The 26,102-nt window shown below is 41.4% G+C and overlaps 1 protein-coding gene and 1 pseudogene across 9 annotated transcripts in view; both read left to right on the forward strand.

Annotated features, from left to right (window-relative positions):
- MCTP2 (multiple C2 and transmembrane domain containing 2) overlaps window positions 1-26,102 on the forward strand; it is a 243,480-nt gene that overhangs the window by 175,023 nt on the left and 42,355 nt on the right. The window contains exon 18 of one of the 9 annotated variants that reach the window (XM_045058862.1): window positions 10,315-10,534. The exons of the other annotated variants lie outside the window; for them this stretch is intronic. Coding sequence (XP_044914797.1) covers window positions 10,315-10,356 — 42 coding nt within the window. The 3' untranslated portion in view covers window positions 10,357-10,534. Of the gene's footprint in view, window positions 1-10,314; window positions 10,535-26,102 lie in introns of those variants that run through there. 9 annotated transcript variants of the gene reach the window in all.
- LOC102899291 lies at window positions 22,223-24,823 on the forward strand (annotated as a pseudogene).

Here is a 26,102-nt window from a genome sequence, read left to right on the forward strand (position 1 = left end):
CAGTTATAATAACCATTTTGTCTGGAGGAGAAGATATTTTTTGACATTCTAAATGTATACATCCATACATATGCTCAAAATGTACATAAATATATTGTATAAAATGCTGAAGATATTTGACAGTTTATTGTTTTCTTAACATTTATAAGATGATTTCCCAAATCTCCGTTTTCACAGAGGACTACATAGGATACCTTCAAAAATATTTTAAGGGCTTTTTTCTTCCAGCACTTTTTCATAAGAACAATCCATCAGTTGCCCATTGTGATTATAATTTTTACAACATAATTGTACCTTCTATTGACAACTTCTCAGGCATTAACTAATTATGCCATTTAATAAAATTATAGTAATTGCATTAAAAGATTATCTGTTGAAAATTTAAAAGGACACTCTTCACTATTCTCGCGTATTTTCATGTTTATATTTTCAACTCTACAATTGAATTGCACTTTCAGACAGAATCATAGCTATGCGGACTGAAATCAGGTGGCATTTGGAGCGTCCCAATTTTGACTAGTAAGCGTTAGATCTAATTTTTTTTTTTTCAGATCTTCTTCTTCTTCTTCTTCTTTTTTTTTAATTCCTGGAAGAGCATACATGGCCAGTCTTCACATGGCCCCATTCGATAGCAAGTGAATGGTTAACTCTCACTTTTGTATTATAGGTCCAGGCTCTGTATGGGAATGCTTCCGTCGTGACCTACTGCTTCCCCTACACTTTCTATCGGGATGCGCTCAGACACACACATTTTCTGCCTTCTGTGATTTTTCAGGCTGGGGGCCATGATCTTCGGCAGATTCCAGTGAATTCAGGCTAGTTCTAGGTCTCTCTACTGTCCAGAGATACCCATACTGTTCATTTAAACTTGGTCCTGAGCATAGGGTCTTAAATCTTTGCGAAAGAAAAGCCTCTAGAGACGATGTCACTCCTTGACCTAGCCAATGCCTTCTTCAGGCTTGCCCCTTTCATTCCCTTCCTCGCTTTCCACAATCACTGCATGCATGTCTCGTGTCCCACGTACAGTTAGATATTGAGATACAAAAATGAAACTGTCATGCTAAGTCCTTACTGGTCTCTTATTCAGCACCCCCCTCTCTTTCCCCATCTCCCTCCATTCATCCCTCTCTCTTCCTCTTTCTCATCCATCTGCCCCTCCTTCCAGCTGCTCCCCAGCACCTCTCCCCATTTCTCTTGCCACCCGCCTGCTTCTCTCCCCTACCCTCTTACATCTGAAACCACAGAGGTGCCACGCAATGATTAAAGCACTCCATAAGAAAAATCAAATTTGTCCTTTGGAGATCAACTTAGATACTATTCATGAGGATAATTTAAAAATATTCAATGGGCTACACATGTGGGTAGGGATTATTATCTGATATAACGATCGGTAGGCACGGTGTTGTTCTAACTCAGAGGCCTCTCTAAAGGAGGCGCACGCACACGCGTAGGCACATAGTTGCTGCTTCCTTGCAAAGGATGTTATGTGAGGACTTGTGGAGGACCTGTTCCAGGACAGGGCAGAAGTGCAAATGATAGCATTATATGCCATACAATTAGCGTTCAAGAGTCACCTCTTTTTAACGCTGAGTCACGTGCTTGGAACCACCAAATGCAAAGCATGTGGTTCTATCTTTAAAGCTATAGAGTACTAAAAAAAAAAAACAAGAAAGCTGTGAGCTGTGAGAATATTCTTCATGTTTGACCTAACCTAATTAATTCTTCACATCAAAGGTGAAGAAATTGTATTTCTATGCCCTAATAGTTCAGGTTAATGTCAAACACTAAAGGCACATTCAGTGTAACGTGGCTGTATGATAGAAGGATCGCAGTAGGACCCTGGGAGCTCCAGAATGAAAAAGGCCCTGTGTACCTGTTAGGTACACAGTAGGCTTCTAATGAGTGCTTCTTGGAAGGGGGCTAGAATCAGTGAAGGCCATCTTTTACCAGATAATGCTTTCTTTTATTATTTATTTATTTATTTTTTTAATTAACGTTTATTTATTTTTGAGACAGAGAGAGACAGAGCATGAGCGGGGGAGGGGCAGAGAGAGAGGGAGACACAGAATTGGAAGGAGGCTCCAGGCTCTGAGCCATCAGCACAGAGCCCGACGCCGGGCTCGAACTCACGGACCGCGAGATCGTGACCTGAGCTGACGTCGGACGCTTAACCGACTGAGCTACCCAGGCGCCCCGATAATGCTTTCTTTTTATTCTAACTTCTCCTCTGACTGTAACAGCCTAGGTCCCCATCAGAGGGTACAGTCCATAGACCGCCTTCATCATAACCTCGTTTAAGGTGCCTTTTCCTACCTTTTTCTCAAGGCTGCCTATCCAGAGTGGGTGCTAATCTACAGCAAAACGGCCACAAGACAGCCAGCGGTAGGGGAATGAAGGGAACTAACAAGTCTCTAACCCGGGTCAATAGCCCCTGAATGTCCGGGGGATTTTATTTGTGATTCTTATAGAGATGAGTACTCCTCCATCTCTCCCTCTGTTTCTATATGTGACGCCTGGATGATGCAAGCGTCTTGCACGATGCCAAAATGGAAAAGAATATCTAGAAATAGAAGCAGAGGAAAAAGAGCCCCAGAGTGTGTGAAAACAGTCCTAAGTGATTCCCTGCGTTGGTCTGGACCTGTTGAAGAGTGTTGCTCAGTCCTTGTATTTCTAGCTAATTTGATACAGTCTTTTTTTTTTTTTTTTCTTTTGTGGTCCGAGCTTCGTCGTTTGTTTCTAAGCTGTCATTTTTATTAGTCTCTCTGGCTGATCTTTGGGGCTCCCCATCAGGTGGCGTGTGTTCTCCGTTGTCTGGCTGGGCTTGGCAAGCCGATGGCCCTTTTATTGCCGTGTGCAATGCGGGCATGCCTGCCTTAGCCTGTAGCCTGTAATTAGACCCACCACAGGTGACAGTTACAGGAGAGCCTGGTAATCATTCTAGCTGCCTGATCTGATGTTTATGGAGAGAAACCTTCTTTGTGGTCTGGTTAGGGTTTACTCTGCTATATTGTACTTTTGCCCTTTGATTTATGATTTAGGAAGGCGTGTTTGGCTACCTCTTTTCCTCCCTTGGTGTTGTGTCGTTGGCTTTTTAGATAACAGCTCATTTTTTGGCGATTTTCAGCGGCCGATATTCCAGCCCTGACGTTCACTAAAAAAGATGCGAAGACAATTAAAATCCAGTTCAATCTTTTATCATCTAAGCCATATTTCTGCACGGTGTTCATTGACTTCTAATGTCACTGGGATTTTTTTAGAGTTCGACGCCGTATCTTTTTCGCTGGCCCTTTACTTTTTTATTTCTGAGCAGGCTTTAAAAATTTTTTGCTTTAAGTCATTGAAGAGGCTTGATTCAAAATCAAAGAAGCGCTTCAACTTGTCAAAAAAAACAGGGAGTGGGGAGAGGAAAGAAATACACTTCTTAGCTCACTTGGTGTTGAAAACAAGACCCTCGTGGCTTCCGTTCGAACTCTGGAGAAGCATGGAGCTATAGAATGTTAAATCGGAGGACCTTTCACATTCGTCCGCATGAGAAGAAACTGAAGCCTTCGGGAAAGGGATTTTTCCCAAGGCCTCCTGGCTTGTGAGAACACAGGATGCTTAGCCCCTGTACCGCCTGTGTGATATGTGATGTGTGCTGTCATAAACTTTGCAGTTATGGTTTTAGTTCATGAGTATGAACTACATCTACACGGTAGCCGAGAATTATGTTATTGAAAATGAAAGCTGCCTTTTCCCCATGTCTTACATTTGAGAAATATTCTATAAGTCCGCAGACCTGCTTCTCAGAAGGGTAATATGCCCCGGAGGAACAAAAATCTGTATCATTACTCTGTGTGCATCTGGGTAACCCGTTGCTTTCAGGGAACAGGGTTTTCTAATCCAGACTTTAGGGTGACAGTGACGAAGATAACATGATGATCGTGATGGTGGTGATAATCTGTGCTTTCGTGTGTTTTAAGTTTTGACCTCTGCTCTTAAAACCTGTTCTTTATTGGGCTACAGTAAAATGCGTAGTGTCACCTTTGTCTTTTGTTTAAAAGCAACAGAACACTAAGTATGAATTTGCTAATATATTTTTTTTTCCTCTGGAAGAAGTCAGGCATGTGCAATTAAAAACTTTTTTGGAAGCTATTCGCTAGCAAAAACTGCCTTCCTTGGGAACCAGTGAAGTCCTCACAATTTTTGTAAGGAAGCTTCCATGGGCTAACTTTCCATCAGAAGTCGCAAAATTAGAAAATGTGATGTGTGTTTTGCTGTTAAAAAAAATGGCTGCCTGTGGCCACAGTCACCTACACCTCTTTCATAAATTTAATTTTGCATTTCATTGGTGATTTTTATGTATTTAGTAATGTGTATTTTTTCAGAAGATAGATAATCGATATCCCCAAAATTTGGTCCACCCCAATACGCACATACAGACACAAAAGAGAGGACGAGGAGGAAGAAGAAGAGAAGAAAGGAAAAGAAAAAAAAAAAAAAAAAAAGAATGGCAAATAGCCTATTGCTTGAGTTTACTTAAAGATAATCCTGCAGGTGGCGATAGAAACTCATAAATGATAAAAGTCCAAGGTAAATTTCTGTGGATTGCTTCTTGGGGATTTTAATTTCAGCAATTTATTTTTAATTTAATACAATCATCTACAAGCAGAAATCATTATGTGAGTTTAAGGAAAAAACTTGGGGTGTTGTATAATCTCTGAGTTTATAATCACTTACTCAGATATTCTATGGCGTTCGTCTTTAGGCACAAGGGATGAGATCTGGATTATTGTCAAGTTGGTATAGATTTCATAGAACAGCCCATTTTTTCCACTCTTAATCTTAGTTTTCTTAACCAAAATTTTATGCCTATGCCATTGGTCAGGTTTATAAAGTCCTTTGCTATTGAGTACGAAGTTGCTTAGGTGCAGTGCTTGCTTGCTGTGTGTGTGTGCATGCGTGCGTATGTGTGTGTTTACGTGTGTGTACATAGACCTTCACATCAGAGTATTAAATCCAGTTTTTTCAGGAGGGCATTTTCTTCCTTAGCTAATTGTTCATGGTTAGTTTTAATCTGAGTAGGATCACAAATTGCTTGAAAGCTATTTTACCCGTGGATTAAAAACATAACATAAGCACTTTCTTTAAAACATTAGAAGAGGCATAGTGGATATGGTAACATTCTTTCCATAGTGGATATGGATTTCATTTTGGACCTTAGGCATTGTCAAAGTAAAGTGAAAGCATTCAGTCGATCTTTCTTCACTGCTTGCTAAGGTTTGAAAGTTCTTAAATTGCTTTTTGTGAGTATATATTTTCATTTGCCATTTTTTCCCTTAGATTTGGGTTTGAAGATGCTAACTCTGAAACGATTTGCTTAAACATAAAGCTAATAAGCAGCTCTCCTTTTTTCTTGCAGTCTCATTCAAAAATCCTTCGCAGTACACATTTCTTGATTCTAAGAAAATGTAATTATTTTGGTTTAAATGCTTTAGACTATTTAGATCTTGAGTGTCTTTAACGGACAGCTGTGATGGTCTTGAGCAAATTATGTGAATTTTGGCCTTTGTCTCTCTTCTGAACATTTCACTAGGTCTTGTGATAAAGTTCAGAACAATAAGGTCTTGTATACCATAAGCTCAGATACAGAATTTCCTATAATGGAAGAGGGAGGAAAAGAAAAAAAAAAGCAGAAAAGAAACCTTCTAGCCTTCTTACATTCTGTTTCAATTGCTATTCCAATTACTCATGAGGGAGAAAAGTGGAAAGTAAGTCAGACTCTCAGAAAACCTATTTTGCTGTCTTCCTATAAAGAATATTCAGTTCTCTGCTCTGTTAGCAGCTGACCAAAATCTAATCCATTAAAAAATATATCGCAGTAAGCAGTTCTTGAAAATGTTTATAATAAATGGTAAAAGCCAAGCTTCCACTGTGAGATTAGCAGTTGGAACAGGATGTGTTCATCAGGAAATAGGTTATTGCCTGACCAGTGTGCCCTGTCCCGTAACCCGCAGGACAGATGGAGATTTAAAAGCTTGCAGTGCAAGGAGTTTGTTTGATTTCCCCTCTTTGCTTTCTTTTGCATATTCCAGCGCGGCTGATCACACAGGGCATTTTTCTCCATGAATCCATTATGAAGTTCATCTTGTTGACAAAAAAAATCAGATGTTTTAGAGGTTGCCCCCCCCCGGCCCCCCTGCAGCCCATACTCATCGAATGACCTATGCATATTAACGCCACTGTAGTTGTCTCCCCTTATCCGCGGTTTTGTTTTCCATGGTTTTAGTGGCTGGGTCTTAACCGCGGTCTAGGAGCAGATGATCTTCTCTGATGTTATGTCAGAAGGTCACCGTAGCCTAATACTCCGTCACCGCGCCCACGTCATTCACCGCCCTTCATCTCTCTGCATAGGCATTTTATTCTCTCACATCATCACAGGAAGAAGGGCATGTATAGTAAGATATTTTAAGGGAGAGAGAGAGAGAGAGAGCATATACACATAACTTTCGTTATAGGATGTTGTAATTGTTCTGTTTTGTTATCATCCGTCTCTGTTGTGAATCTCTTACCGTGCCTAAATTTATGCATTAAGTTTTATCCCAGATATGTAGTATAGGAAGAACAGTATATAAAAGCGCTCGGTGCTATTTGTGGTTTCAGGCAATCCACTGTGGGGGGGGTCTTGGGAGGCACCCCCCGCAGATAAAAAGGGCTTATTGTAATTCACTTTTACAGAACAGACTCTGTAGCTTTAAAAAATAATAAGAGAATCGTGAAAGACTCTTTTCCAGAAGTCTAGACTCACTCTCTCCCTCCCTCCCCCCCACCCCCCCCACTCGGCCCATCTTAAAGATACAGGAAATAGAGCAGAGGATTAAGGTGATTTTCCTGCTTTTGCTTGATTGCAGTCCAGTCTCAGACCTAGTGGGCAGTGGTGCTCATGAATAATGCCTTCTCTGTGGATGATACCTATAGTAACACACACGGAGTGACTAAAAGATCAAATATGCTGGCTAAAAAGCCTTAGGGAAGCATTATGTGTCTGAGGTCTGATCTATTGTCTAGGAGGTCGGAGAGTGTTAATGCACTCTGCAAAGATTACACTCCCACTCTAATTGCTACGGCACTTCCTTAAAGGATTTAAACAGTCAGGAAAGGTGACGCTCCTTGTCAGTTTTTGTCTTCTGCCTGCAGTTGAAGTCTATCTGTCTTTCCACTGAGACCACTAGATCAAGTAACCTAGCCATCGGGAAAGGCGCAAACTCTGAATGAAGAGGGAAAGCAGTGAGAGGGGTTATTTACAGCTCCATTATGACTTGCTCTTTAAATGCTTTGCATTCCACTTCTAGTGTTTACGTTGTGAAAATGACAGCATATCTGTGTTCCTGGGGGGTGGGGCTGAAAAGAGTCTAAGGCTTCACCTTGAGTTTTGATCAGATTTGTTTTCATAATCTTTTCTCCATGCCGTGAGGCCCAGTGTGGCATCTTGGATTTGGGTTATTTCCGTTCAAGACCCGGAGGACAGTGGACTTAAGCGTTTCCTCTGTGCCGTCCCTCCCCAACAGACACACACACACACACACCCATGCTGAAATGTTTATCCTGAATTAGGCATTTACAAGACTGACCCACCCGGAGGACCTGATAACTTTGTCCAGACCATCACTGTAAATTTCCAATGTTGTGCAAACACGTTCTTAAAAAGCTCCCTTCTGCCTTAGAGAATGCTTCTGAAATCCTGCGTGTCCAGGAGCTGACAGAGTAATGTTATCAGACCCTGTATCTCTTACGTTGCTTGGATTATAACTCGGTATGTTCTAAATGCCGCTGCAAAGCTTCAAGGAAGGTTTTCCAGTTCTTCTATGACAGGAGTTTAGGAAATATTGGGGATCTGTATGTTTGAGCCAGGATATTGAATCCTCAAATTCATAGTGTGCATTGCTGCAGGAGTGGGGAGGATATGCTTGCCTTTCGCCCTGAGCATTTTCTACCCGCTCTGCACGGTTGCATTGTTGCGAGGTAAGAATTCCTCTTAGATCAGTTCAAATCGCTAATATATGTGGCTTAGAGCCTGCAGTATAATATTTATGCAGCTTCCAAAAGAGACTTGGGAGGATTCCCTGTAATTCAAGATGGTAGTCTGAATGATGGGTGTAGGATTTTTTTTTTTTTTTTAAGAAATCCTTGTTTGTTCCGTGGGATTTTCGCACTTTTCGCCTGACAGCACTGTATTTTACTCATACTGTATAAAGCTGTCAGTGTGTTCGTTATATGTGTCTCCCGAACACTCTGAGCAGATGACAAGAACAATGGCTGGAGGGGAAGAAACACATTTGAATCAACATCTTCAGAGCAGAATTACTCTAGCGTCTCCTGTTCCCGCTCCTACGCGGACTGTCCCTCACACTTTGCCTTGTTGCACGTTCCCTCGCGCTGTTGGTAGATTACACCGAATGTTTCATCTGTATATAAAAATTAAAAATTCAAACAAAAATCTGGCCCACATAAGAACAGGCCCTTTGGGCATATGGTTCATTATGCAATATTCGTTTAATTACTAAAACACTTGGGATGGCTTTCCTGCCCTTACTTTCAACTTGCAAAGTTGGATCTCTTGTGTTGCACAGAAAATGTAGCACAGAATTCTGAAGGAGCAGAAAAAGGAAAAGCAAAAAAAAAAAAAAAAAAAAAAAAAGAGCCTTTGAAGAAATTACTGGAATTCACCAAAAGGAAGTAGGATTCTCAGGATGAAGCCAGTGGAAATAAGGATTTCTCTCTCCCCCCGCCCCCCCCCCCCACCTCTCTCTTTGGTCTCTGTCTCCCTCGCATTAGGCCAGTTTTACTGTGGTTAGTTTATATAAATGCAAACAGGGCGGGAACACAAAGACTCAGGATTCAGGTTTCAAGTACATTCCCTCTGAGGGACTCAAGTGTCTCCATGAAGCTGGCTAAGTTTTATTGGTTCGAAGGGGAGTACTCTGAAAGTGTGCCTTTAATTGATTTTTCAGGGCAAACAGGTGGTGATGGTTTAGACATGTCCTAGCCTCAGTGCCACTCCTAATTTGAGGCTGCACGTATAATAGCTTTATTAAAATATACAATCTCCTGGCTTTGCTTTTACCTGAACATCTGCCTCTTGGTCTTTAAAGGGCCTTTTAAAATATTTTCATTCTGTGCTTAAATGGATCACATCCTAGAAAGGCTGGAGGAAGTCTTTATTTTCTACTCATGGCATCAGACATCATTTTTGGTTTGAAATGAAAGACGTTACAATGCAGGCGGCATCTTTAAATAGGATCATTGTTGTTTTAGAAATTTTTGTGGTTGTCATTGTTGTGGGCACATTTGTTTACGTGATGTGACAGTGATTTGACCATTAAGAGGCCAAAAGCTGATGTTTACGTGATGTTTACGTGATTTGAACATAAGAGGCCAAAAACTGAATTTGTCAGTCCTGGGTTTTGATTTGAACTTTTATTTTTGGTGAGCAAAAGATTGAGTGAGCAGCTGCGTGTGAGTGTATGTGAGTGCGTGCGTGTGTGTGTGTGTGTGTGTGTGTGTGTGTGTGTGTGTATGTACTTAAATACCCCATCTTGGGTTTCTTCCTGGTTTATAGTGATGTCTCAGTGTTGTAGGAAAGCTCTTCAGATCGAAATAAACGTGGGATTCCTAAAAGCATGTTTAAGGAAAGGAGGATCCAAACCTTGGCCTCATGTTTGTTTTTAGAGGCAAGTCTGTGTGGCCCGCATATAAGCAGTTCTCTTTTTTTTTTTTTTTTTAATTTTTTTTAACGTTTATTTATTTTTTTTGGGACAGAGAGAGACAGAGCATGAACTGGGGAGGGGCAGAGAGAGAGGGAGACACAGAATCGGAAGCAGGCCCCAGGCTCTGAGCCATCAGCCCAGAGCCTGACGCGGGGCTCGAACTCATGGACCGTGAGATCGTGACCTGAGCTGAAGTCAGATGCTTAACCAACTGAGCCACCCAGGCGCCCCTAAGCAGTTCTCTTTTTGATGAAGCAAATAGACAGTTTATCCAAGTAATGGGAGACCATCTAAGGCATGCTCGATAGGATTCCTAAAGGAATCGCTCTTTGCTATAAACAACATCTCTCTGTCATCACTATTGGAGGGTTCCTGAAGGAAAGCACCTTAGTCTGGTTTAAGCACATTGAATATGTACAGAGCTATTGTGGACTTCATGTGAACGGGTTGCAAGCCTACTTCTTTTGGTGCCAGAAATAAAGCTACAAGCAGAGTAACTTAATACAGTGAACTGTTCTACTTGATCACTGCACTAATGCTAATTAGATACACTTGCTTTATTACCCAGAGCGATTTCTTCTGGATTCATTCTGATCTAATCTTTCTGTGAACATGAAGGAGTCAGTCGTAAGTGTGAAGTTTAAACTTTCCGTCGCCACTGTGGCCTGATGTTCATGTGACCACAGTCAGAGAACACTTTTCGAGAATGCTTTGTCCACGTGGAGTACAATTCCAGCCCCGGTGGATTTCTACCATGGAGGGTGCCCACAGTGCCAACGGTTGCACATCTGAAAGAAGTGAGATACTTATCTGTACATTTAATGGGATTTTTCCTTGACCCCTTCCAGATACCCAGCTTTATGGGGAATAAATAAATGTGTGAGGATTTGTCCTCCCTTCCTTTAATCAGAGCAGAGAATTTGCCGATGGCTTTGAAAGATACATTTACCGAGATCAGACGTTCTACGGCTCCATTACCAGTTTCTGCGAAAACGCGTGATGAGACATTTATTATCTGGTTGTAGACCTGAAATGATAATCCTTCCAGGAGGTAAAAGCTGATAGTTGGAGCCCATTAGTTGCTTTCTTTCATTTAGTTCCGAGCGTTTCTACTTTGTGAACTAGTTGTTCTGCCTTTATGCGTAATGTGGGACTTTTATTTTGTTTTAGTTATTTATTTTGAGAGAGAGAGAGAGAGAGAATGAGCAGGGGAGGGGCAGAGAGAGAGGGAGAGAGAGAATCCCAAGCAGGCTCCGTGCTGTCAGTACAGAACTCGACTAGGGGCTCGAGCTCACGAGCCCTGAGATCCTGACCTGGACTGAAATCAAGAGTTAGATGCTTAATCGACTGAGCCACCCAGGCACCTCAGATGGGGGCTTTTATTGGGCCATGGGCGATCGTTGGACTTTGTCCCATTTATATAATGTCACCAAGAAATGGAAAGTATACAGTGGCCAGTAGCCTGATACAAACATGAAAGTGATGGGATTTTAATAAACGCTTTGTACTTAAAGGAGGGAAAAGATCATGCATTTATTTTTTATTTTTTATTTTTTTTATTTTTGGAACAGAGAGAGACAGAGCATGAATGGGGGAGGGGCAGAGAGAGAGGGAGACAGAGAATCGGAAACAGGCTCCAGGCTCTGAGCCATCAGCCCAGAGCCCGACGCAGGGCTCGAACTCGCGGACCGCGAGATCGTGACCTGGCTGAAGTCAGACGCCTAACCGACTGCGCCACCCAGGCGCCCCAAGATCATGCATTTAGTATCGAGCTTATACAAATACAAGTTAGAAGCATTCTTTTCTGTTTTTAGAAAGTCGCAAGGTATGTTCAGAAGGGGAAAATAAGTTAACAAAACCTGCATGTCTAGAAGAATACAGTGTAAAAGTCTCCAGCCTATAGTTAATTTTAAGATTATATGGACTTATGTATAGGCTTCTTCTAAAATCAGAATGGAATTAGCTATATCTGTAGAAACATCCGCATTTTCCTTTTACACAGAAAAGTGTTCTTGTGAAATCGGAAGTTTGCAAATTACATAAATTGTTTACTCCAGCAGTCACGGAAGACACTAAAAGTAGGAAACACCTAATTCAGGTGTCTTTGTGCAAAAGTACTGGGAGAAGACTCCCCGCACAAAACCAGAGCTAGCTGGCAGAGTTTTGTCCTTAAGGGATAAGGCAAGAGGCCCAGTTTGACTTTTTGCCCCCAGTGAACTGACCAGACGACTATGTCATGTAGAAACAGTCAAAGACGATGCCAAATGAACACCAGAAATGGCATATTTTGATGCTCCAGAGAACAAATGGCTAATGAGTCTTGATTTGGTAAACTTTTCCCCTCTCTGTATATGGCATGATGTAGAGGTGCAGGTAGGTAGGAACTTTTTACTGGAGGACAAGGGAGAAAAGTGAGGGTCAGGCCAGCGAAGGGCATTTCGGTTTGGAGCCCAAGCCAAGTTGACGTTTGCCAAAGCCTTTCTTCCATGATGGGTGCCTCTGTTCCCTTTACCTCTTTCTAGGTGGAGACTGGACCAAGAGGAACACATCCCTTTCTAGACCCTGGCTCCTGCCAAAAGTGTAGAATTCACTTTCTGGCCAGTCTCCACAACCCTTCCCAGCTTCCCTAGGGAAATCCTTTCACATTATACCACTTGACTAGCTTTCTGTTGCTCGTCTAACAAATTCCCATACATGAAGTGGCATTAGACATCACAGATTTATTATCTTACAGTTCTGGAGGACAAGAGTCTACCCCAGATCTCACTGGATCTAAAATCAAGGTGTTAGAAGGGCTGTGTTCTATTCTGGTGGCTCTAAGGGAGAATCTATTTGCTTTCCTTTTCCAACGTATAGAGGCTGTCCAAGTTCCCTGGCTCATGATCCCCTCTCCACCTTCACATTCCAGCAAAGGCACGTTGTTGGGTCCTCACATGGCGTCACTCTGACCTTGCCGTGCCCTCACATCTTTTCCTTTCTTCTTCTGTCTCTGCCCTCCACGTTGAAGGACTAACCCTCGCGATTACATTCGACTCCACCAGGTAATCCATGATGAACTCCCAATGTGAACATTAGAGGATTAGCAGCCCTAACTCCTAACTCCATAAGGGAAACCTTAGTTTCCCCTTGAACTGTAACATATTCATTTTTCTGCCTAGCCCAGCTAGGCCCTTCATCGCCTAATTGTGGTGTTTCGTTCATGTTGCATTCTGATGAATGAAGATTTATGAAACAAGCATTGGCCCCTTGCGTGAGTTCATAGGAAGTAATTCAGTGAGGCGTTCATTTGGGAGGAGGGAAGAGGTCACGGACCGTGGACATTTCAGTCAAGAGTGGCTGGGAGAACCGCAATTACAAATATACCAAAGTCACATGTTATCGGCAACGTGGAAAGATTTCTGGTGTTTGGTCAGCTCGGTGGGCTTCTCTCATGGCGGCTGGTATATGGAGGGCTTTATGCCTAGGAGGAAGCAGTGTGCCTGCTCACATAGGGGATCTTGGGTGTGAGAACCTCAACAAGGAGAGGAATAGGTGGGGCTAGTTTCAGAGGCCAACCAAAAGGGGTGAGGAGACCAGGAATGGGTCCAAAGGTTGTCCAGGACTCAGAAATAATTCCTGGTGAGCGGAGGAGTATAACTGGGCATCAAATGTATGGTGTTTCCCCACGCAACTCCCCACAGTTCATCCAAATCCAAACCATGTTTAAAGAACCTACAACAGCCTGTGTGCTCTGTAAAACACCCCTGAGCATCCCAGACAGAGGTGATCTTGTTCTTTCTCCTGGGCTATTGCATTTCCTTCCTGGATTTTTTTCTTCGGTTTCTCACTGCATTACTCCGTTCCCATGAGTAAGAGCGCTTTGCTGCAAAAATTATCTAGTTGAATATCTGATCCTGGTTTTTTTTTTTTTTTTTTTGGTGTGTGTTTCATTTACAATCACATCTTCAAGTTGTTACTGTGACCTGTGGGTCTTTCCACTAACTGACCCCCGATTAGCACTCCAACCTTCTCTCCAGTCTCGTTTCTCTATGATCCATCCCAATGAGTTGTCTTGCCATCTTTAAAGATGTGAAGCCTTGATTGATTGATGGATTGATTGATTGATTGATTTTTACCTCTGTTGTGTCTTTTGCTCGCGCTATCCTTCTCTTACTAAAGAGAAAGTTAGTTGAAACAAAGCACTGCCACTCTCTAGCATTGGGCAAACACAAAGAAATAACTTACTAAATATCTTATCTTTGAGCCAGTGAATGGCCTGCGTGCTTTTCTAGAGAAATAATTAGTGACATTGAGACCAACCAACCCTATCTTCCAAGTGGCTTTCTTCATGCTTTTATTACTGTCCCTTGACTTGGGTTCAGTCATTCCTCCGCTTTAAGAATCATGGCAGTGATGATGCCTCCTCCCTTCTGTCACCGCATTGAGTCCTTCCGACAATGCTTGGGGAAGATATTACTGTTCTCATTTTACAGATGAAAAAAAGGCCATGTAGCGTTTCCACGAGCTGCGAGTATCCGCTGCGAGGATAGAACCACGATTTAGAGCCAATCAAAATGGATACGTCCTAAGCACCATTAAATACATGCTTCATGTGAAAAAATGTAACTGCCTCACAACTGTTGGAGATGACACAACAGGAAAGCGTGTAGCCTAGTAGTTAAGGGCACTCCGCTCCATAGTCAAACTCACTACAAATCAAATTGTTAAGAATTTTATTTTCTCATTTAAAATGTTCTTTTGATGACTGTGCAATCATATATAATGATGTGCTCTGCTATTTTTATTTACAACCATATGTGAATAAGACACCATGAGAAACTCTAATTTCGGGGTGTGTGTGTGTGTGTGTGTGCACGCAGAGATAGTTTATACTGGTAGATGCTGGATGATGGAAACTGCCATTTTGTTCCTGTTTTCTTTTTCTTTTTTTTTTTTAAATAACAGCAAGTGCCCCATACATACATAATAAACACTCCATGAAGGTTCGTTGAATGGATGTTTGAATTGATTAATCAGTTCCTCAGTTTTAATTGATTTGGAACCCATGGTATATTTGACTGCCTTGACTTTCTGGGCATTGATGTAGATGGAAATAAACCCCTAACCAGAACTTTCTCCTGCTCCCCCTTTTCAAGCCACAGACAAATGTTCACATGCTGGGGGGGGGTGCGGGGTATTGCAGCGGGGGAATATTTGTAATTCATGTATCTGGAGTATCTCAGGTTCTGTTCTCTTGAACTTGTATAAAGCCATAGTTTAGATTCTGATTTAGGGCTTCCTGGTCTGCCCTCCAGACCACTACAAGCAGCCTTGTGTTGTGACATCATCCAACTGCATTGTTGGGTAACAAGTTGTTGAAATGCAAAGGATACAGTTAGACTTTTAATGCTCATCTTGACTGTAGTTTCAGTTCAATAAATCTTTGAGTATCTATTACATACAAGACCCTGTCCTATGTTTTATGTAACTTATGCAAATTATATATGCTTCAGGATTTCAAAGAGTAAAACTTGAACAAAATGACCATGATGCCAGGCAAATGTATTTTGAACCAGTTATCAGGTGTCATGAAACACCAAGTAACATAATGGCTTATCCCAGTCAGGGAAACCAATGAGAAAGAAAAAAATTAAATTACATTAAAAAAAGAACATTCCTAGAGGCACTTAGACTAAGAGGCACTGAGAAATAAAACATAGGTAGTTTTTAAGAAAGGTAAATTTTTGTGTGCCTAGAATTTAGAAAATATGGTAGGAGAGAGTCAGTAAAAACAATAGATGTAAGTTTGGGCCATATTTGAATTTGATCCCCTTGGACCTCATATTAATAGTTGTAGACTCTGTCTCTAGAGAGCAGGCAGACACAAGAGGCTTTGAGCGGGAGTGCACCATGATGAGAACTAAGCTTTGGGTTATTACTTTGGCCTTGATGTGAAAAGTTAGGAAATAGAGAAAAGTATTATGATAATACATGAATTTGAAGTTTATTAGAGTAATCTGGGCCAGAGATTGTCAACTTGCAAACAATAGGGGCCATATTTGGTTCAGTGTGTGTGTGTGTGTGTGTGTGTGTGTGTGTGTGTGTGTTATTTGGTTTCTGTCTTTTCTCCTTTTCTTCTTTATTTTTAGATAAATTTTGTAAATGTTTATTTTTGAGAGAGAGAGAGAGAGAGAGAGAGAGAGAGAGACAGCATGAGCAGGGGAGGAACAGAGAGAGAGGGAGACACAGAATCTGAAGCAGGCTCTGAGCTGTCAGCACAGAGCCTGATGTGGGGGTTTAAACCACGAACCGTGAGATCATGACGTGAGCCTTAACTGGACGCTTAACCAACTGAGGCACCCAGGCACCCCTCGTTTCTTCTTTATTCCCCACCCTGGACTTCCTTACTTTCCAGATCAGTTCTTTGTCCGTATCATTTGTAAACCAATATATGGCTGCTTGGGAGCCCTCAATTGCATGGCCTTTGAAAGCATTCCTAAGTCAGTGCAAAATCATACCCATTGTGTCTAGTGGTATGTTACCTGCCATAAAAAAAATTAATGTAAAATATAGTGTATATATAAGGGAGTTTATAAAACTGTGCGTATGTGTGTACAAGTTAAGGAATAACCATTAAGAAATACTTGTGTGCCTATCACCCAACTTGAAAATTAAAAATCTCCATTATTTTCGAAGCCCTTTTCCTTTTGCCTCTTTGTGATCGAATCCTTCTTCATTCCTCTTCCCAGAATTAATGGTGACACTGAATATTGTGTCATTCTCTCACTGTCCATTGTGTCTGTCTCTGAACAGTATAATTCAATTTTGTCTGTTTTTTGGAGAGTGGATAAAAGCAATCACAATACTTTAATGCCTTACTCTGCGGGTTGCAAATCCACTCAAAATAGTATTTTTGACGTTCATCCGTGTGGCTTATCTTCATTCTGTACATTTAACTTTACAAGTAAATTATTTGATTTATCCATTCTACTTTAGATAGACATTGGATTGATTCCACGTTTGTTGTTTTGTTTTATTTTTTTTTTTAATTTTTGTTTTTGGCTGTTATGAAGAGTGTTCTTGATAATATTGATACGTGTTTCGTCTGGGGGGCACGTGCAGTTTAGCGTCATGACTCCTAATGTGTGGTGCCGGGACATCAGTGTCAGCATCACCTAGGAACTTGGTAGAAATGTAATTTCCCCGTCCCCACCCATTGCCTTCAGGGATGAGACCCAGCAATCTTGTTTAAAGCAGCCAGCCCCCTGGTATTTCTGATGCACACCAAAGTCTGAAACCCATTCCTCCCAAATTTATACCTAGGACTAGAGTTACTTGGTTATCTGATCATTCTCTTTAGTTAATGCCAACCATTTCCCGAGTGACTGAGCCATCAGGCATCAAATGAAAGTTAATCATTGCTCTGCATCTTGGAAAACTCTTGGGATTAGCCGACGTGTGAAGCGGTACCTTGGAGTGGTTTGAATTTGCACTTGCCTCATTACAGATGAGATTCAATGCGTGGGGGCCTTTATGTGCCTCTTTGTTCTTCGTTTTGTAACCCCTACCTTTTTATTGAAAAAAAATTCTTACGTTTCATGTCAGATGTATCAATAATTTTTCCTGTGGTCTGTGCATTTTGTGTCATTGTTGAGGAACCATTCCCGGGCCCACGGTCATAAAGATACCCTTTACATTTTCTGTGGCTTTGCTTTTTTTTTTTAAATTTTTTTTTCAACGTTTATTTATTTTTGAGACAGAGAGAGACACAGCATGAACGGGGGAGGGGCAGAGAGAGAGGGAGACACAGAATCGGAAACAGGCTCCAGGCTCTGAGCCATCAGCCCAGAGCCTGACGCGGGGCTCGAACTCACGGGCCGCAAGATCGTGACCTGGCTGAAGTCGGACGCTTAACCGACTGCGCCACCCAGGCGCCCCTGTGGCTTTGCTTTTTATACTAAAAATTTAAAGCTCCTTTCGATTTGATTTCATCATTGTGCTCTGGCTCTCCAGGTAATCGGTCTCGTACCAGTTCTTGAATCTTCTACTCTTTCCCAGGGGCCTGCAGTTTTCACAAGGTCATGGATCAAGTTGTGCTGTCCCATTGGTCTCTTGTCTACACCTCTCTCAACGTGACACCAGTATTTGGCTTTAGCGTGGTTCCAATTTGTTTGACCTTTTCAGGAATGACTTGGCTGTTCCTGGCTTTTTGCTTTTCCACGACAGAGTTGGAATTGGCGTGTTGTATTCCACAAAACCAGGGCAAGACACAACCAATATTGAAAATGAGGCAGACTCAGAATTACTGAGTGAACTGTCAAAATCGAGACCTTGAAACATTGCGGCAAAACGAAGCCAAATGAATTGGAAATATAAATGAGAGCCAAATCGATGCAGTAGAGTACGTGTGTAAAATACAACAGAAAATAAAGTGGAAAGTGGTCTCTTCAAAAACTAGTAAGAGTGACTATTCTCTTCTGAGAGTTTTCAGTGGACAGGGTAAAGGCACGAGCATCAGGTATTAAAAGGGGGAAATTACCCAGATAAGGCGGAGATTGAACATAAAAGGATATTATGAAAGCGTATGCTTAAAATGTTAAAAAATGGGGCGCCTGGGTGGCGCAGTAGGTTAAGCGTCCGACTTCAGCCAGGTCACGATCTCGCGGTCCGGGAGTTCGAGCCCCGCGTCGGGCTCTGGGCTGATGGCTCGGAGCCTGGAGCCTGTTTCTGATTCTGTGTCTCCCTCTCTCTCTGCCCCTCCCCCATTCATGCTCACTCTCTGTCCCAAAAATAAATAAAAACATTGAAAAAAAATTAAAAAAAAATGTTAAAAAATGTATGAAATAGGTAAAACTTGTAGAAAGGTGTCTCAACGTGACTGAAACAGTATGGGAAATTTAATGGCCCTAAACCCATTATATAATTGAATCAGTAATTTAGTATCTGTCCAGAAAATAAAACATAAGGCCCAGATAACGTTAGAAGTAAATTTTACCAAACATTCAAGGAACATATGAAAAAAATCTTATATAAAGTCTTTCCAATTATCTTCTGGCTATTATCGTCTTCGTCTTCTTTTTTTTTTTTCTTTTTAAGTCAGTTGTCAGTTTAATTTTTATTCATGGAGAGGAAATACTTTTCTTCTTCTTTTTTCCTTTTTCCCTCCCCAGTGTCTGCCTTCCGACCTTTATTTTGGTCATTAGTTACGGGCCTGCACGTGGTTTTTCTTTCTTTTCATCGTATTTGAGTTTCTTTAAATCTGTAACTTCACATCTTTGGTAAATTTGGGGAAATTCTCAGCCAGTATCATTTATAGCTTTTGCTCTGTTCTCTCTTTCCTCTGTCTTCCTGGATTCCAAATGTTTATGTGTAAATTAAACTTTTCTCAGTGTGCCTTATAGCTTTTTTTTCTGTTTTATTTTCTTAGTGTATTTATCTCTGCATAAAGTGTAGATATTTTTACACAAATGCACCAAATCGTGAATCTTCTCTTTTCTGTTATGCTAGTAAGTTATTTCATGAGCTCTTCATTTTACTCACCCCTTTAAAAAAAATTTTATAGCTTTCCATTAGATCTTATTCTAGATATACCAGTTCTCTGCTGATATTCTCCATGCTTTTATCCATTTTCATATATATATATGTATATATATATAGATAGATATAGATAGATATAGATATATATATATATGTATATATATATAGATAGATATAGATAGATATAGATAGATATATGTATATATATATAGATAGATATAGATAGATATAGATATATAGATATATAGATATATAGATATATAGATATATATAAATCATAACTGCTTTAAAATTCATATCTGGTGACTCTAACATTGAAATCATCTGCTTGTTCTGGTAGTCTTTTTTTCTCTTGATTGTTGGTCATTCTTTTTTTATCCTAACTATGATGAGTTATTTTTATTAAATGCTGGATAAGATTTATTAGAGTGTCATAGGGGATATGGACTGTGTTATCTTCCAGCAGAGAGGATATAGAGGAGGTGGGAAGAGTTGAACAAGTCCCTGTGATACAGTCAAGGCTGAAACGATCCAAGGAAGGATTTCAAACGTTTTGAGGATTTGGCTGTTTCTAGTTTGCCCCTGTACTTAGTGCATAGCCCTTCAGGTGTCTTAATAAAAGCATGACCCTTTTCTTTTGTCTCTCAGGTCTTATCTGTCATAGTTTCTATGCCCTCCAATTATTAGCACCCTAGATTATTACATTAGAAACGAGCTCTATGCTGCTAATCTGTGCCCCATCACCATTTTGTCACACGTAGTGAATTGGTCCTAAATTGCGAATTGGCAAAAGAAAACAAACAAAAAATCCCTGAAGGAGGTAAAGGGGGGCAACCTAAGCTTCGCCTCATTGCATCTGTCTTCGATTCTTTTTTCTATAAGTTTTAACATTTATTTTGAGAGGGAGGGAAGGGCAGAAAGAGAGGGTGAGAGGATTCCAAGCAGGCTCCTTGCTGTCAGCACAAAGCCCGACACGGGGCTCGATCCCATGAACCGTGAGATTACGACCTGAGCCTGAATGAAGAGTCGGATGCTCCACCGCCCGAGCCACGCAGGCGTTTTGTTTGCTTTTGTGTGGGTTTTGTTTTCTGTGGGAAGATGGAGGTGCAAAGCTTCCGCTTCATACCGCAAAGTTCAAGTTTATGTTTCTACTTCACACACCGGCTTATCACAAGAGTGTCTTAGAATTCCTTGAATCAAGCCGTACCTCTCCCAATTTACGGGTTCTACTGACCCCTATTTTAGTTCTAGATTGCCTCATTACGCACAGATTAGCGTGGTTTTTTCTAAGTCCACGTCTGTGGAGGTTCGTGTACACATCTGTCATTGCTATGAGCACATACATGCTTGCATTCAGCCTTTAGACCAGGGACAATTTTCCATCTCTTTGAAATCTTCTTATGCATACTTTCATGAAGGTCTTTTGGTGATAGGAACGGATGGCTTTTGTGTTTCCGAAGTGTCTTTGTTTTACTCTTAAGGCAATTTGTTAGATTCAGTATTCTAAATGGAAAGATGGAGATTGTATATATTCCATTTTCTTGCTTTTCTTGTTGCACTGAGAGGTGAAGTTACTCAAATTGCTTTTTTCTTTACAACTGAGCCATCTTTTCTCTTTAGCTGCTTTTAAGTGTTTCTTTTTTGTTCCCAGGTGTTTTTTTTTTTTTCCTTCAGTTCTATGGCATTTTGTACGTATGTATTTATTTACTCGGGGGTAAATAAATTTATTCACTGGGGGTGGGGGGGGGAGAGTGAGCAAGAGAGAGGAAGAGAGCGAGGGAGAGAGAAAACCTTAAGCCAGGCTTGGAGCCTAACCCAGAGCTCCTATCTCCTGACGGTGAGATCATGACCCGAGCCAAAATCAAGAGGCGGATGCTTAACCAACTGAGCCACCCAGATACCCCTCTAGTATGGCGTTTTTAGGCCTAAATTCCTTATTTATCCTGGTAAGGATTTTTTTTTTTTACTTCCTATATGGGTCTCTTTCAACAATTTTGGAAAACTCTCATTTTATCTTCCTATATGACCTCTTCCTCTTTCTTTCATTAATCCCCTGCCCCCACCCTGACCGTCTTCTCTTCTCTACCATCCGTGTCTCTTCACTTCTCTTGGATATCCGTATCTTTGTCTCTCTTGTCTACATCCGGAAGTCATTTCCTTGGAGCCGTTTCTCTGTTCACTGATTTTCTCTGCAGCTCCTTCTCGTCTGTGAATCACTGTACCCCTCGCGTTGAAGTTGCATCCTTACTGCTTTCTGTTGCTCCTCACCGATAATCCGGCTCGGGCTCCATGGTCCACCTTTGAAATAATTTCCTTTCCTTCTCTACCTTCATTGTACTCAGTGCAACACCTTAGGTGAGCACGGCTATAGAGAGGCGCGCTTAGGGCCTCTTGACGCACATATTGCGTTTCTGTAATCCACCCTACTTTCCCCTCTTCTAGACGCCAGCACCGTCCTCGAGCTCTAATACGTACTCCGCATCCTCTCTCAGGTCATGACTGTGGTTGGCACAGGTGCCCTTCTGCTCACAGCCCCCCAGTGGCTCAGCTTCTCCCTTCGAATAGACATCAGAGACCTTACAGCTGTGGTCCCAGCCCCTCAGGACTGACTCCCGGGCCTCTCCCGGTTCTTCACTTCTTTTCTAGAGGTCTTACTCATGCTGCTTCAGCCACAGAGGTACTGCCTATTCCTTGCAGGTACCCGTTGTGCTCCCACTTTTGGATTTTTGGATCCACTCTTCCTTCTGACCAGAAACCCTGCTCGCCCGGATTTGCATACTTCCTCCAAGGGCTCTGCTCATATGTTGCCCTCTTGGCAAGGCCTTCCCTGGCCACCCCCACTTAAAACTGCACCCCCAGCCCTGTTGCCTGGTATTCCCTTCTTTTCATTACTGTTCGTTGTGTTGTGTTTTTTTTTCCCCCACATAGCAGTTTTTATCGATATTTAATATATACTTGGCTTATTTATTTTATCTGTCTCATCCTTCATCCCCAAATACAATGTGAGTTCTGTCGAGGCTGTTTTGTTATTGCTGGTGTTATTGTTAGGAGCGGTGGTTGGTTTGCTGGCTTCCTTCACTCTTGCTTCAAAGTCAGCATGGTTTGGCTCTTTTCCGGCTGGAACCGTAGAGGGTGCGGAAGAAAAGTAAAAGAAGGCTCCCGCTGTGCTGGACACCCGTAAGGAAAAGCAAAAGTATTTTGCAGAGTTGAAGGTCAAGCATCTGGGGGAGAAGTTTTCCCAAAAGGTGCTTCGAAAGGCAAGGAAGAAGTTCACTCACGAAAAAGCTAAGCATCACTTAGCTAAGTAGTATAGGCAGAGGTACGGCACTGAGATTTGCGTAGCTAGTATGGCAAGAAGACCTGGAAACGTCCGCGTACCTGTAGAACCCAAATTGGCATTTGTCATCAGGATCAGAGGTGTGATCCCAAAGGTTCAAGGACCGTGGGACCATGTATACATACCATGGGGGTACCCAAACCTGCAGTCGGTGGACGAATTGATCTACAAGCATGGTTATGGCAAAACCCACGAGAAGCAAATTGCCCGGACAGGTAACACATTGATTGCCTGGTCTCTTGGTAAACATGGCAGCATCTACGCGGAGGATCTGATTCACAAGCTCTGTACTGTTGGAGAAATGTTTCAAAGGAGCAAACAACTTCTGATGGCCCTTGAAATTATCTTCTCCATGAGGGAGCAGGAAGAAAAAAAGCCCACCCATTTTGTCGAAGGTAGAGATGGTGGCAACAGGGAAGACGAGATCGACAGGCTTATTAGAAGGATGAACCAAGGTATCTCCCCCGATTAGTTGTGTGATCTGGTCAGTTAATACACGCCTACTTTCACATTGAAAAAAAATTAAAATAAATCAACAGAGTTCACAGTAAGTGTTCAACAAATGTTTCATGAAGGGATAATGAGCAATGAGTTTATACATGAAGTAAAGCAGTGACAGGAAATGGGGTTAAGATATGGTGCTCTGGGATGGGTTGAGGAGGAAACACTTCAGAGGTGAGGAAATGCTCAAGGAGTAGCTCTCGAAGTGAGAGCTTTTGAGCTTTTTCTCAAAAGCAAAATCCCGAACACCATTTCACGTGTTGGGATCTGCAAATAGTGTACTGTGATTGGGAATCTAGAAGTTGTGGTGGATATTGGCTTAGGGTTGACAGTCCAGTAGGAGCCAGTTAAAGGAAGTTCTTAAATATTAAATTACGATGCCTAAGTGTCATCGCGTAGGCCAGGAAGCTATAACCAATTTTCATCAGGTTCATGGGCAGGAGAAGACCTGGAGGTGTTTTTCGGTGTATACTATTGTTTTGCTTTATGATAGTGGGACGTGTGACACTTTTTTTCTCTTTTAACCACAATAAAGGCATTTGCACTTTCTCGAGAAGGAGTTGCTTACTGATTTGTTAGAGCAGTGAATGTATACTTGGTCGAATTGAAAACAGATTCTTGTATTATTTCCCTTTTGTTTAACCTTGGAGTTCTTTGGAAGAGAAGTAGCACAGCTTTGTTTCATTTTTACCCAGTACCTTTATTCTAAAATAACGTGAATGAGAATCTCTTCCCCCGAGTATGCCCTGTGCTTACAGGATGGTTATTCATGAAGACTGTATGATTATTTCAGGAGACACTGGTTTTCCATGTCTAGATTTAATGTGTATTGTAACCTGTGAACCGATTCTCACAATATTGGGGAAGACATGCATGTGCATTTTTAAAAATTTTTTCTAATTGTTTTTGGTCATAAGGCAAGGACCACTCCGGTGGTTTTCACTGGAAGCTAATTCCCTCTTCAGTATTTTGCAGATAAAACACCTTCCAACTCCTTTGAGTACTCAGTCAAAGTTATTGAACTTTGAAACAGTAGTACCTTAGCCAAAAGGAATCAACTTGCCCTTCCTTCATGCATCTTGGGATATTGCTTCTCAACATGACTTTAACTCAGTGGTCTAGTACGTTCGTAGTTTGGGATAAAGATATTTGATGGCCATTGGATTGATTGATTGCTTAATTATTTCCAGGTCACTTCCTAATGAAACCTGAGAAAAACGGAGCCCAATGGGGTCTGTAAAACTTTTTGTGATACGAGATAACATCCTTCTCATGTCATACCTAATCAAATTATACCTGGAAGATTTGTTCAAGTGTCTATGGCAGGATCTGTGATGAAGTTCTTCAGTCACAGCTACCTTGGAACCACAGGCATCACATAGTTCTATCTTTAGCATTATCCTTAGCAAAACACAAAGTCTCTTTATGCATCATTTTTTTCCCGTCCGAGATTCGGCACGTATATATTTTTGTATCTGTTTTTGTAAAAATGATTACAAACAGATTTGGGGGCAAAAAGTGAAATCATGTTTGTAGCTAAAGGTTTAAGGTACTTTCTTACAGTTGCTTTTTGGGGGAAGGTAAGACTGGGTCACCTTAGCATCCGCATTGTGGAATGCAGGGAAGAAACCCACTCTTATGTGGATCCTGAGAAACTTAACAGAAGACCATGGGGGAGGGGAAGGGGGAAAAAAAAGTTAGAGACGGAAGGAGGCAAACCATAAGAGACTCTTAAAAACTGATAATAAACTGAGGGTTGATGGGGGGTGGGAGAGAGCAGAAAGTGGGTGATGGGCATTGAGGAAGGGCACCTGTTGGGATGAGCATTGGGTGTTGTATGGAAACCAATTTGACAATAAATTTCATATTAAAAAATTTTTTAAAAAACTTAAATACTGTATTTTTTTAGATGGACAGTTTTCACTTTTATTATTTTGTGTGTTTTCTGCTCATATTTACTAGTTGTCATTCAGTGTATGAGTTTATTTTCCTTCACCTCATTGAGCATATTTTTAATAGGTGGTTTAAAGTTCTTGTCTTACAATTTTAACATATAATTCACCTTGAACTTGGCATCTGGTGATCACCTCTTCCTTGAAAATGATTTACATTTTCCTGACTCTATGTGTGTTGAGTCATTTTTAATTATATCTTAGATGTTAGGAATGCTATGCAGTAAAGACCTTAGATTTTCTTAAATTCTTTCAAATAAGGTTGATTTTTTCTTTTTTTGCTGAGTTTATTTATTTATTTTGAGAGAGAGAATCCCAAGCAAGCTCTGTACCATGAGTGGGGCTTGAACTCATGAACTGTGAAACCATGACCTGAGCTGAAATCAAGAGTCAGACGCTTAACTGACTGAGCCACCCAGATGCCCCCACATAAGGTTGATTTTACTTTTTTAAGAAGACTTTTAACTTCATGAAGCTCTAACTGCCAATTCTGTCACACCTCCTGTGGGTGGTGGCTCTGATCCCAGTTAAGCCTGCTTTGAGTCTGCCCCACATCTATGGCAGAGACCTGTAGTGGAGTTCACATACAGAATTTCAGGTTTTCATTTGCTTGTGCTCTCCTTCAGTCCACTTCTGTGCTCTCTGGTGGCCCTGATTGTCCCCAACTTCTTTCCATGTTTCTTCCCCTCAGAAAGAGGGCAAATTTTTCTTTTGAGTTTTAATCAGCTGGTATTATCACTGCGAGCACAGCTGTTCTTGAGGTAAAGGTGCAGAAACATTACAGATCTGATTTCTTCTGCTAAGCTTTGAATTCCCCTGCAAATGACCTTGGGGCAAAGTCTCCTATCTACCTACCAACTATCAGTCTACTAATTATCCTTGGTCTTTTTTGCAAACTTGTTTTCAGGGTATTATTATTATTATTTTGCTGACAAGTGTGTATTTAGGAAATTAACTCTTCATCACAGATATAAGGAATATGCATTGATTTTTAAAATGTTTTGGGGCGCCTGGGTGGCTCAGTTGGTTAAGCGTCCGACTTCGGCTCAG

Source organism: Felis catus, chromosome B3, assembly GCF_018350175.1.
Source record: "Felis catus isolate Fca126 chromosome B3, F.catus_Fca126_mat1.0, whole genome shotgun sequence".
Classification (NCBI taxonomy): domain Eukaryota; kingdom Metazoa; phylum Chordata; class Mammalia; order Carnivora; family Felidae; genus Felis; species Felis catus.